A 13,176-nucleotide genomic window follows, 5' to 3' on the forward strand; every position below is an offset into this window, starting at 1 on the left:
CGAGGATCAGCTGGATCTTTAAAATTCAATTACCCTTGAACAGGAACCGGTGTAGGATAATGCGCGGATATTCGGTGTAGATGTTCGAACTTATCCGCGATAATGCGATTGCAAACGTGACTTCTTGTTTTCCTCCAGATAAGAGAATTTTCGAATTGTCGAACTGTACATATGTATTTTTGAAAATGTCGAAAACGGGTTTTTAGAGAAATATAATAGAAAATGAAATATTCTTTCCTCGATAAATTTTTCTCTTTGAGAAAATATTTTAGTTGCGCGAATTTTTTGGAAATATATGATTCGAGGATTAAAATTTTTTTCTTTTTATAATTTCACTTTCAAGTAATTATTCGATAAAGCATTTGTGTAAATTTAATTAGAAAAGCTGATGAAAATACGGTTCATTAATAACAAAAGGGATCTACCTTTTATTTATAACATCAGAAATGTAGCTGTTTAGTGAAACGTTCCCCTCTTGTTTAAATTCCTTATTTGTTGCATCATCGCTATTTTTAGAATTACGACTTTGTTATTCATTTTGAATTAATTTTACATTATTCACCTAAAAGTTCTTGATTTCTTATTATATATATATGTAATAATTTGAAAAATATCAAATTTTCATTTTTCAAATTTGATAAATCGATGTTATTTAAAATAATTTCAAATTAATTATTTATTTTTAATCTAATCTTTTTCAAATGAGATTAATCAAATTGTGTAATTTTCTTTCCTTTCCCTTGAAACAATTATTTTATCACCATTATATGAGAGCTTTCAAAATTAAAGTAGAATGGAACTCCATTATTCTTATTATTCTTTTAATTTTTATCTTTTTTATTCTAATTTATTTATTTTCTACAGAATAAAGAATAGTATTTAAACTTGAATATTTAAATTAAATTCCGGTATAAAAGAATAAAATAAGTAAACAAGATTTGTTTACTTCGCTTATTTATCGAGCAAAAGAAAATCAGTATGCAAATTAAAATACCTCCTAAAATAAGAAATTATCACTGCGATAAAAATTACAAGATTCCACTCGATGATTTCAAATTGAAAATTTCAAGTTCAAAATTTCACCTTTTCTTTGATATCAATTTAATATTGGATTCTAGATCGACTCAAATGGAACATTAAACAAGTACACTGATTCAACGCACTCTTTCGATCCCAATCCTCGAATAATTTCAAAAATAATTTGATCATTCATTGTAAATAACGTACGTGAATAAATAAATACATAAATAATTTGAAAAAGATCTGCAAGCAACGATTAATCAGAATTGGAAAAGCATCAGGTGGAAAATGGGTTGAATTCAACATTCGCGAAACCAATCATTTCGCCGTGTTATTTCAATGATATCAGGGAACACCCCACCGCTAAAATTTGTATAAACGCACAACTACCATCGACAATACTGCAATTTGGTTAACCTCTGCGACCGCCACTCGACCTCTGTCGACCATTTAAACCGAGAACCGCTCAATCGTAGCCGAAGATCGATGCACGAGTTCTGAATTCTGGAGGAGGAACCAGTTGTGGGCCATCAACTTTTATCACGTTCACCACCGGGCCAGGGGATATTTATTAACATAATTAACATCACTTTACTCAGCTTATGTAAAATTTAAATTAATAATCGAGTCTGTGCGAACGATGTATTTTCAAGTACGCATTTGAATATTTCTAGTATATCATATCACTTTCTTTATTTTAAATAAGTGAAAACAAATCTATCCATGCCCTCCCTTTTAAAATTGACTCGTACACTTTGTATATAAGAGTATTAATTTTCAAGAATCTTTTGAGTAATTTGATAAAAAAAATTAATAATAATTTCCATTCTTTAATCTGATATTATTCTAATATCTCTGCCCTTCTTTGAGACGCGTGAAAGGGAGATGAAGTTCGACACGGTGGACAAAATTGTTTTCCAGCATCTCGAAACGAAGCGGTCGAGAATTTTCTTCGATATTCCATTGCACTCTCGAAAATGAGATCGCCGAGGAGGGAAAGGTACGCGTCTCGTCTGAATCGAGAGAAAGAGGAGCGCAATCCACTTGGACAGAGAAATCGAGAGAAGGGAGGCTGTGCGCGATTTTTTAAATTCGGCTCAAAGAGGGATATTTTTTGAATATTGGTATTGATATTGGAGCGACACCTGTCTGTGCGATTTTAAATAATGAAATGAATTTTAATAGTGGAAAAAATATGTTAAGATATTATGATATTAAATTTAAAAATTGATAAATATAATAAGACAACATTAAAAATTATTCTTGATAATGGTATACTTATATGTATTCTTTATATATGTTATTACAATTTTTATTTTAATCAACGCAATATGAAAATCATGTTTTTTGAAAATTAGAAGGAAATGGAGAAATGTAATTTTCATCGGCGATGAATTTTAATTTAACACGAAATATTCAAATGTATCGAGTTTCCTATCCCATTTCTCTTCCAGCGTTGTATAATAAAATCAAAAAGGAAATCTTCAAAAGTCGCAAAATTTAAATTTGAACTTTTATCTTTTTTTATCTTTCGATTAATTTGCATTTACGGAAAACATAGTAATCAAAAGAATTCATCGTTGAGACAAATATAATATTTCGAACGAAAATATATTTTGACTTTTGAAAATATTCCATCGAGCTTGCGTTTCGGGAATAAATAATTACGGGGATTAAATGGAGCAGAACAATCAATAATCTTAAACAGAAAGTTACGACCTATATTCACTTCGAATTGGCACGATCATCGTGCTGATCTGTGAAAGAGAAGAACCTGCAGAAATTTAACCACTGTCACCATCAGAACCTCATCCTTGCTTGGCAGACTTTCATTTTAAACATTGATGCATTTGGTCTTTTCAACGATTGATCACGTGACTTCCAAGAAATAAGGTTTCTTAATAAAACGAATGTGAAAATTATCTTTACTCCACTCGAACTTTGAAAATTTCCACTTCGATTCATTTTCTGTCGATCAATAATTTGATTATACGATTAAATCTAATAATAAAACAGAGAATTTTAATAATATTGCTCCAAGTGAAATTCATGTGCGTTTGCTTTCTTTGAACGAAGATATCCACTCGATGATTCAATATCGAATGAATCACAATCGATAAATTTCTCAGGTATGTGCCTCATTAACTGAAAATAGATTGAAAGCATCGTAATGACGACACAAGCTGGAAGTCATTCAAGTCCTCGCTATTCTTAACCATATATAAACAATAATCTCGAAATATTGTATCGTACGATTGATCTTCTTTTACATTTATTTTTCCTTTTCTTTTTTTTGTTTTAAAATTATCCGATTACTTATCACTTACAATGAGATTCGAGGACAATTTCTTCTGGAATAGCATTTGTTATAATATTATGTTAATTTGTTATATTTGTAGTTTTCTATTTATTATTATATAATTATTCTTTATATATACTGCTTGGTGGATTCAAAATTATTTCGAATGTATTTCATTCAGCAGAACTAGTTCCACAATTGAAATTTGAAAAGTAACTTTCTTATTGAATATTATATTATTCTTCGCTTTACTAATTTTCGAATCTGAAAATTAGATATAAGATTTCAAAATGTTTATTTTTTCCAAGAAGAAATATCTAATCGTCAACAAGTTTCTTTTAATTCATCTTTTACATAATCATTTGTTTGGCTCGAAAAATTAAACATCAAATAATAACAGGATTAAAATAAATCTAAATATAAAATATATAAATATATTTTATATATTTATCTACGTTTTAAGAATTTTCTCAATCGTGACCCAGATTATAATTATTATTCAAATTTATCGAATGATATATATATATATATATATAATTCGTGAGTTTCACAATGGAAATGAAAAAAAGGAAGAAAAAATAGAAAGAGATATCGCGTTATCGAAGATTCTTTCGAGAAAGTTCATAGACCCTCTATCAGGAATTAAAAAAAAAAGGGGAACGTTACGACCTTCGATCTCAATAAATCAGCCGTTAAACGTGCGAATCCTCGTGGATACGATCACGCTCTATGAATCCGGAGTTTGTACAATTCAGATAAATTGTCCCGATGGGTGAAACATACGAGGAAACACGCGCGACCTCTAACGTTAGAATTCCAATCTGCTGGTGGTGCCACTCCAAATTATTGGATTATTGATACACGTACGGGATACACGTATATCGACAGAGATAAAATTGATCGTGGCGAGTCGAGAATGGTGGAATCAAATTGTTTGATTTGAGGTTATGTTTTTTTTTTTTTTTTGAGAAAATAACAAGAATAAAATAAAAGATTATTCTTGTTGTAGAAAAATACATCAAATAACGATCAAGATGAGCGAGTCGAATTAATTTTATATCTATAACCTATGTATATATATATATTGTGTTAACGATAGAATCGATTGAATTTAATATTTTTTTACAATGTGCAGGTAAAATCAATTGAATCAGGATTAACGAATAAATTCATCAAGATAAATTTAAAGATTGGAGAAATGATACGAAAAATATCGATTTTGAGGTTATGTAATTTGATTCTTTTAACATTTACTATCGATTAAAGAATCGATTAAACAAAGTTTGGATTGACGTGGGACGAGTGGAATATTTCGTATATTTCTCAATTAAAACTCGTCAATTTCGTACAACTTTCTAAAAAAAAAAAAAAAACCACATCCAATGTTTTCGAAACGAAGCATGGCCAAAAATAAATTTCATATGCTCTCGAAAATTCAACATGAGAGAAAGTGTCAAATGCAATAGAGCCGGCTCGTGTTTCTTGTCATATTGATGCTTTCTAAAGCTTTTTTTTTTTTATTTCCCAACTGCATCAGTTAGGTTAGGTTAGGTTAGGTCGAATAGGCAGGCCAAGTCGGCGAACGACGTAAAATTCTCGAGAAATTCGTGCCCTGCTGCCTCGTTTTTCACTCCGGCTTTGAAATTTTTAAATTCACCAGAAACACTCTCGAATATTTAGTGTTGCCTCTCTCCACAAATCTAAGAAATTTATCCACAGGTGATCCGTACGTGCTAATTGCTAGAGAATTTTTTTTTTTTATCAATTCAATAACCTAGTTTGCTATTTTTGAAAAATTGGAAAACAAGGATAATTATAATTGCTCGATAAAGTTTTTTTATTTAAATCTTCTTTAAAACATGGAAAATATTATTTTACGAAGTAATTTGTTGTATAGAAAGTGTCAAAGAAACGACGATTAATAAGAATTTAATGAAATAAAAGTTTTGTTGCGTCACAGTACGAAGATAAAATTAAGTCATTTGACTTAAAAATTTTCTCTTATCCCTCGATATGATATTCCTTTTATTCTTCCAAGGAGGAGAAAAAAGAATGGAGAGGAAAAAATTAAATTCAAATATAAATTATTCAATTTTTAAGTCATCACTTAATTCTAATATAAATATTCTTTAGACAAGCTACTTTTATGCCTTACTTGTTTCGTCTCGAATATAATTCAACAAGTACGTGATGTTAATATATTCGTGGAACAATATTCCAAGAGGCAGAGCAAATTTCGTCTAATGCAAACTTCAATTGTGCACGACTTGATAAACAAGCCTGACATTTTTGCATTATCGACCTTTTCACCTCCAGAATATAGACCTTTCTATAAATAAATTAACATGTGAACGTATAATAAATATAACGAATTATAAATTATAACTTCTTCTTCGTCCTAAATTAATTTGCATCATTATGAAAATTATACATGAATCTTTATCGATGATCTCTCCGACTGGCAAAGGTAAAATATTCCTTCCAATTTGAATAAACCGCGATGTACTATGCCTCCAGTTTCAATGAACCTGGTTAAATATAGTGACAGCAATGAATAATTTAATCTAGATCTAACATTGCCTGTCCTTAGTTTGCAATTAAATAGAACGGTTGCCGAGCACTTACTTGGAAATCGTAATCGATCTTTATTTTCATTTCACAATTTCTCCTATACGATATGTGATATACGTTTCATTTATATATTTTTATTTTTGTATAATCAATTCACATTCATCGTACACGTATATGTGGCACACTTTGATATTCTCTTTTATTTTTTATTTATAGCAGAATATTAAAGGGGTATTTACGAATATTTATATAACTTGTAACTCACGCCATTAATTTTCGAAAATAATAAAATGGGATGTATAATTTTAATCTTGACGAATGAAATAAAAAAAGTGTTTAATTAACTTCTTTTAACGTGGAAATGTTTTAATTCGTTTGAAAATTAATTAAAATTAAATATGCCAATTATGTAAAATTAAAATGCGTTATCTGTGACCTCGATCGGTACTTTTACAAAACGAAAATGCAAAGTATACATTATTCTTATTAAAACCACATTTTAATCCTTCCTTTTCGTAATCATGAAAAATGTTATCTATCGAGTATTCATGAGACATCATTCGACACTTGACAATACATTTTACGTAATAAATAATACGCAAAAATGTTAATACAAATAAAAAAATAAAAAAAATTTCCTTAACTTGGAGAAAAATTCATAATTTGTCATTTCTTTCAAAGCTCGAAACCGTTTCAAATATGTTTTCAAAAATCAAGATGGCGGCGGATCTCACGAAAATCCAGATTAGCGCGGACAACACAACAAGATGGTGGAAACACGTCCGACTGACCAATAATTTGATAGACTCGTATTAGCCTGAATTCCGACAATCCAGTTAGCTACCCTAACCCTGATCCAGCCTCGTCCTGAATTTAAAGCAATTGACGCGAACTGGAACGCTGTGATAAACTAACGTTTCCGATAGGCTTCCTAAGACAGGTTCGAATCGAGGAAAACTGTACAATGCCCGCAGGCAATGACTCCGTCGGTAAATAATCGAAATTCGAGATTTCGTTATTCGATTATCTACTCTCTTTCAACCGAATCGATAATTCCGGATTAAAATAAATAAAATTCGAAGAAAAGAGGTAGATGAAAGAAAGATGTAAGATTTATGGATAAGGGAACGTAGAAAGAAATTTGATCTGATCGATTATTATTAGTTTTACGTTTATTTTTATTGAATTGAATAGAAATATTCTAGTGCAGGATAAAATTTTTATGAACAGGATTAAAGAAATGATGTTTAAACGAAGATTCTAAATGTCATAAATGTATTATACTTTTAATGTTTTGTGCTTTATATATATATATATATGTACGTAGATTAATAAAATTTATATAAAAAGTTTTCTTTTTATTTTTAAAAGATGATGATCCTACTTTTATATGAATTTAAAAATCAGTGTAGATTAAGTAATTATAGCAATTTCAATCGTTCATATTATATGGAAATTTATATTTTAAGCAAAAAATATAAAAAGTATCGAGATGGAATATTTTCGAAACTGTATATGTCTGTCTTTTCTATCGATTCGATAATTTATTGATAAAAGAGTTTGCACAATGTTGCTTGTGGTATAAAATATAAATTAATTTCTTTTTCGTGCAATTTCACAATTGTTTAAACTCTAATTAAATTAAAAATTAATTAATACGATAAAACTATAATTAATTTAATATCTCCTGATAGTTGCATTTAAGAAATTTAATTCAATCTTGATTTTTCTTTTTTTTTCTTTTATATTATGTTAAATCCATAATTTCATCCGATGAATCCAAATATAACACGCGTGTTAACTTTTATAATTTTACATCAATACAATAATTAATTTAAGTGAATCGTTCCCAACTCCTTCTTTAACGACGTTGTTTTAAGAAATGATAAAAGTAACTGTATATAATATATAAATACATATATATATATATATTATTCTGAGAATGCTCAGAATTTTATAAATAAATATCAGAATCAAAGTTCATTTCTCTTACTTTCCTCTGAACTTTGTACTACAAATGTCAACCCAAGTTATATGAACACATTGTTTGCCGCTCAAATCGTCCGATTCATATTTGTTATTCGAGAATAAACGACGATAATAATGGAGATTACGTATTCAAATTTTCCAGTTTTCTTCTAGAAATGTTTGTCTAGAATCGCAAAGGTGTGGAAATAATTTGCGTTTGAATTTCTGCTCGAAACGGATCGTTCCATCGACGACGACACGAACGAAGAACGAAAGGTGAAGTATAAATTTTTAATTCCTCGATAAGCTCCATACGCGGAAGGCGGAATTATTGTGTAATTAAAAAGAAAAAAAAAATCTGAAAGGAGGAAATATAAAATTTAATCGCGTTATAATATAAATAATATCGTTCAAAAAGAATGTTTTAATTTATGGATAAATTTTCTACAAAAATTCTATTAGAAAAATACCATAGAGAAATTCTACTTTTTACTAATTTAGGAAAAATTAAATAACTGATATATCGATTCCATCGTATTCTCATCAAGGAAATTTACTCTTTTTTTTTCTTTTCACTACAAAATTTTATTACAAAAAGAATTAATCGATTAAACGAATGAATAGATATTATATATAGATATTATATTATAGATAAATACAAGAAAAATCCTTCCTTCCCTCGATTAGAAAGGGAACCTTTTTATTACCATCTCTAATTTATTTAGTGGGTAAACAGATCACGTGTTAAAATTTGTCGTGGCAAGTGTCGACGAATAACTCGAGTAGCAAAACTTTTGATAGCACATGTACTTTAATCAGGTCACCAGATTTCTATACCTTCTCTTTTCGTCTTCTTTAGAAATTGCATATACACATACACACACACACACATATATATAGCACACTCCTGTTGAGCATTTTCTGCAAATCTAGATATCAGCATGATGTTGTGCCGGTAATATTCGAATATAATTCAAGATTCAAGATTCTTTCAAGCAGTTTTTACGATCGCGTAAAAAACTCGTGTAACGATTTTTAAGAAGTTAGAATCCGCAATCTATTTGAAATTAAAATAATTACTCCTTAATTACGTTTTTTGTGTTTCATTATTTTACTCCTCAACCCATGAGTTATATGCATAATAATTGAGGAGTAATTGGACACAGAGTGTAATATAAATGTGTGTATATGCGGTGCAAAGAGTTGGTTATTATTTTTTATATTTCCTTCGATGCTGTTCGTCGCGATTTCTTCTCCAATTTAGAAAATTCTTTAAAAGATAACGTAATAAACTACAGTGACACAATCACATGTAATACAATTTACATACAAAATCTTCTTTCCCATATTTTTATAATTCATCTAAATCTAAGTAACAATTTCACGAAACAAAATTATTCTCAATGGCACAATTTATTAATTTTTAGTCTCCATAATCTGTACGAAAAACTTTCATTCCTTTTCTTTTTATTCGAAATCTTCTTCGCGCAAAAATCCTTTCCACTCGCAGGAGAGAAGAAAAAAAGACAAATTTAAAAAAAAATAATCTCGACTCACCAAGCATCTTGACACCCTGAACAGGACTAACGGGATAAAAATCGCCGTGGAGAGGGCAATGGAAGCCGACCCTGCGCTCCCTCCTTCTCGCCCTTCTGGTGAGCATGCAGAGCAGCACGCCCAGGGCGAGCATAAGGGCGCCCACGACTATACAAATGGGTCCCAGGATCCGCGAATTTCCTGTGAATGCGATCCTAGCCGCGTACGAGTCCTTGTCCTCGTCCTCCCCGGGCCCACGATACGACGCAGCTGAAACAAGAGAGATTATGATTAATTTTTTTTTTTAATTAATTTTCTTCGAGTCTCTTAAATTTATTAAATTAAATTGGAAATCTCGTTGATGGAATTTTTGAGGAGGATTCGCACTATAGATTTTGGTTTCTTTTTTTCTTCTTCTTCCATTGTCTTCCTTTCCCTCCTCGCCATTTTCGACCGTCTTATTAATATTTCAAATTTAATCTAGCCGGAGTGCTCGCGGCTAACTTCACGCTTCCGTGGATGGATACGGCTACGTTATATTATCCATCGTTGTTGTGTAGGTGTGTATAACAGGTACAGGTATAAGAAGTTATGTCAAAGAGGTTAGGAAGGTTTTTCATTTGGATGAGTGGATTTTCTAAGTTGATGAGGTACATACGAATGGATATTGTTTGCAAATTTTTGGAAATATGGTGGAAGACAAGGTGTTAAAGGTGTTAAAGGTTAGGTGTTGCGTTGGAAAATGGGAAGGAATAATTAATAATATATAATGTATTGATAATAATTTGATTTATAAATTGTATAAACTGGGCATTAAACATTAATATTAAAATAATTCATAGTTTCGAAAATATTTCAGTTTTCAGATGATTATTGTAATGATAAATGAAAACTAATTTTTACGATTTTCAATTAATATAGTTTTCTGGAAGAAAAGAATAATTGAAATATTTCAAATGTCAATATCAAATTTTTCCATATATTATATTTATCGTTATAAATCTTTAAATATCATCTCATTTCAATAATTGTTTTCAATATTGTTTACTTTTGAATACTGCATTCAATAGTAATCATGAATCGTTCAAATAATATTTTTTATTCAAATTAAAGACAAAAATGGATATGTCTTTTTCTAATAATGTTTTAAACTTCATGATAAATACACAATTATTACACGATAAAATAGCAAACAAAAAAATTCAAAATTTTCGTGCACATTCGTTAAATCTTATCACATAATGGATTATTGATTATTCCTCATTAAAAAAAATAATAATAATAATATCAAAAAAATAACCATGACAATTCACAATTAACAATGTAAATTTAAAAAAATTTATTCTCGTCATTGTAAATAAAATGCAATGAAACTCTTTTGCATTTAAAAAAAAAAATTGTTTGCAAGATATATCAAGTGTTCTTTAAAGTACAATAGAATATCGATTATCGTCGATTATTCAAAGTATGATTATTCAAATGACGGACTATCTGAACACGAGATAAGAACGTGTTTAAACTATCCAAACTATCGAAGAATATTTACATTACGAAAAAATTAAAACTTGTTTTGAAAAAAATCTATTCTTCAAAGCGATATAAAATTAAATTAATAATAATATTTGAATTATTTATTATTCTATAATATTCTCTAATGTCATTCGATAAACAAAATAGATATTATTATTATTTCCTTAAACAAACAATATTTACTTTATCAAATAAACGATTAACATTATTTAAAATGATTATTTCTAAATAAATTATTGAAATAAAAAAATTTTTTGGAACACGTAGCATGTATAAAAACGATTAGTTTATTTTTTCTTGTAATTTTCTTGTAATTTAATTACATATATTTCCCTTACGTAATTATCACAGGAAACATGTCATCACAATTCCCACGAGAATCTCAATTTCCATTAAAATTAGATTTTCCTCGAAATAAAATTCGATAAAATAAAGACTACAATTCTTTCCCCGAGATTTAAAATCGCCTACGTAAACAAAAGAAAACGTTACCGGTTAGATAAAATCTCTAGGAGCCGCCATTCCATCCCGTTTAATTGGTTTATGTTTAAGGTTAGGTTAGGTTTAAGTTCAGACTTGCAGCGGTAAACCGGTAAATCCGCGGAAGCCAGCATCTCGAGCCAGAGAAGAAACTCGAAAATCGTTGGAAATAAGGATTTGTTGCAACGAAAATTTTCTCCACGCTTTCACACCTTTTCTCCGTTTAACCGGAACGTACGACGTTGTAGATGTTGCTATCGCAGGATGCTTGCAACGAGAAATCATAAAGTATCAAGCTCGAGGCGAGAATAAAGTGGAAAAATCCTTATTCGAGAGACCGGATACAGAATGAGCTCGCCTGCGTTCAATACCGACTTGATACGACTTGATCTATTCATATTATCGGGTAACGAAGGAACACCTATTATATTTCTTGTAACAGGAAACAGAGATTAGTAATAGGAATCATTTGATTCAATCGTGCTTATTTCTTTTTTTAATAATAAAAATAATAAGTTTGTGTATGAATGGTTGAAAGGTAAAAAAAAAAATTTACGATATACACGTAATAAAAGTGTATTATTATTTACTTGATATAATTTAGTGGTAAGTATCTCTAAATAAAGATTTGACACTGTAAAAATGAAATTTAGAATTTGATTGAAAGAAGAAGGTGCAATTAGATACTAAAACAATTTTATAGAATATATTATTAAGGGAATTTATTAATGTGCTTTTTAATATAAAAATTCTTTATTAGGCAAACAGTTTTTTTATCTTTTGTTATCTACACTATACTTCAATACACATCATGTACATAAAAATATTCTGAATATACAAAGTCAAAGTTTAATCAGTTGTTAAAATATTTTTGTGCCAAAAACTTTTATTATCATAAATCATATTTATACATAGGTGATCTAACATTAATTTAGAATCAAAATATCTTTGCTGTTGATTCTTTTCTCAAAGATATTGCACAATTCCAACAAATAATTCCACAACCTTCCAAATTACTTCTTTACACTTAAAAAATTATCCATCAACCATCAGAGATGATAAAAAGCAAGTATTACAAATAAAAAGCATTTTTCTCATTCATTGACAATCTATCAAATATTTAAACTCCCAATCTAAGAAAAACTGTCAGAAGGAGAAGAAATTATCATTTCTCGTGAATTGTCAAATAATTGTTCTCTACATTTTTTCCATGGAAAGGGAAGGAGTGGAAGAAAACAGGAATATTTTCTTTCCATCCATTCTGTCGAACCGATTGCACGTATGGAAAAGTGTGTGGGAGAGTTTCGAAGGAACTTTCTTGCGAGCAAGTTGCGGAGAAAGTCATTCTTCTATGCCGCGATCTTTATAAGGGAAGAAACTCGGTGGAAAGAGGAGGAATGTCGAGGGGCACGTACAACCCGTTCTTGATTTCATTGTACGCGAAATCTGAACATGGATCATTGTACGCGTAGGCAGACGAGAAATCGTTCGTTTCAATTGAAAGATTAATACATTCACTGTGTGAGTTTAGCGCGTGTGGAGGTTGAGGGAGTGGGTAGAAAATTTAAGGGGGTAATTCTGGTGACTGGAAGACAAATGTAAAATATAAAAATGGAAATATAAAAATGGAAAGATGTATATATATATATATAAAAAGGTCATTGTTTAGTTTATTTTTTAAATTCTATCTTTGAAATTTGAAATCTACTTATCTATTTCTTCTGAACAGAGTATATATATCTTAGATTCAACTTGTGTACTTTTTATGATAT

At 29.6% G+C, this 13,176-nt stretch overlaps 1 protein-coding gene across 6 annotated transcripts in view; it reads right to left on the reverse strand.

The window, feature by feature from the left end:
* Window positions 1-13,176, reverse strand: part of LOC107993180 (uncharacterized) — a 97,950-nt gene that overhangs the window by 40,751 nt on the left and 44,023 nt on the right. For all 6 annotated transcript variants that reach the window (XM_017049465.3, XM_062077008.1, XM_017049467.3 and 3 more), the window contains exon 3: window positions 9,416-9,664. In XM_017049465.3, coding sequence (XP_016904954.1) covers window positions 9,416-9,664 — 249 coding nt within the window. The remainder of the gene's footprint in view (window positions 1-9,415; window positions 9,665-13,176) is intronic.

The sequence above is a fragment of the Apis cerana genome, linkage group LG7, assembly GCF_029169275.1.
Source record: "Apis cerana isolate GH-2021 linkage group LG7, AcerK_1.0, whole genome shotgun sequence".
Lineage (NCBI taxonomy): Eukaryota > Metazoa > Arthropoda > Insecta > Hymenoptera > Apidae > Apis > Apis cerana.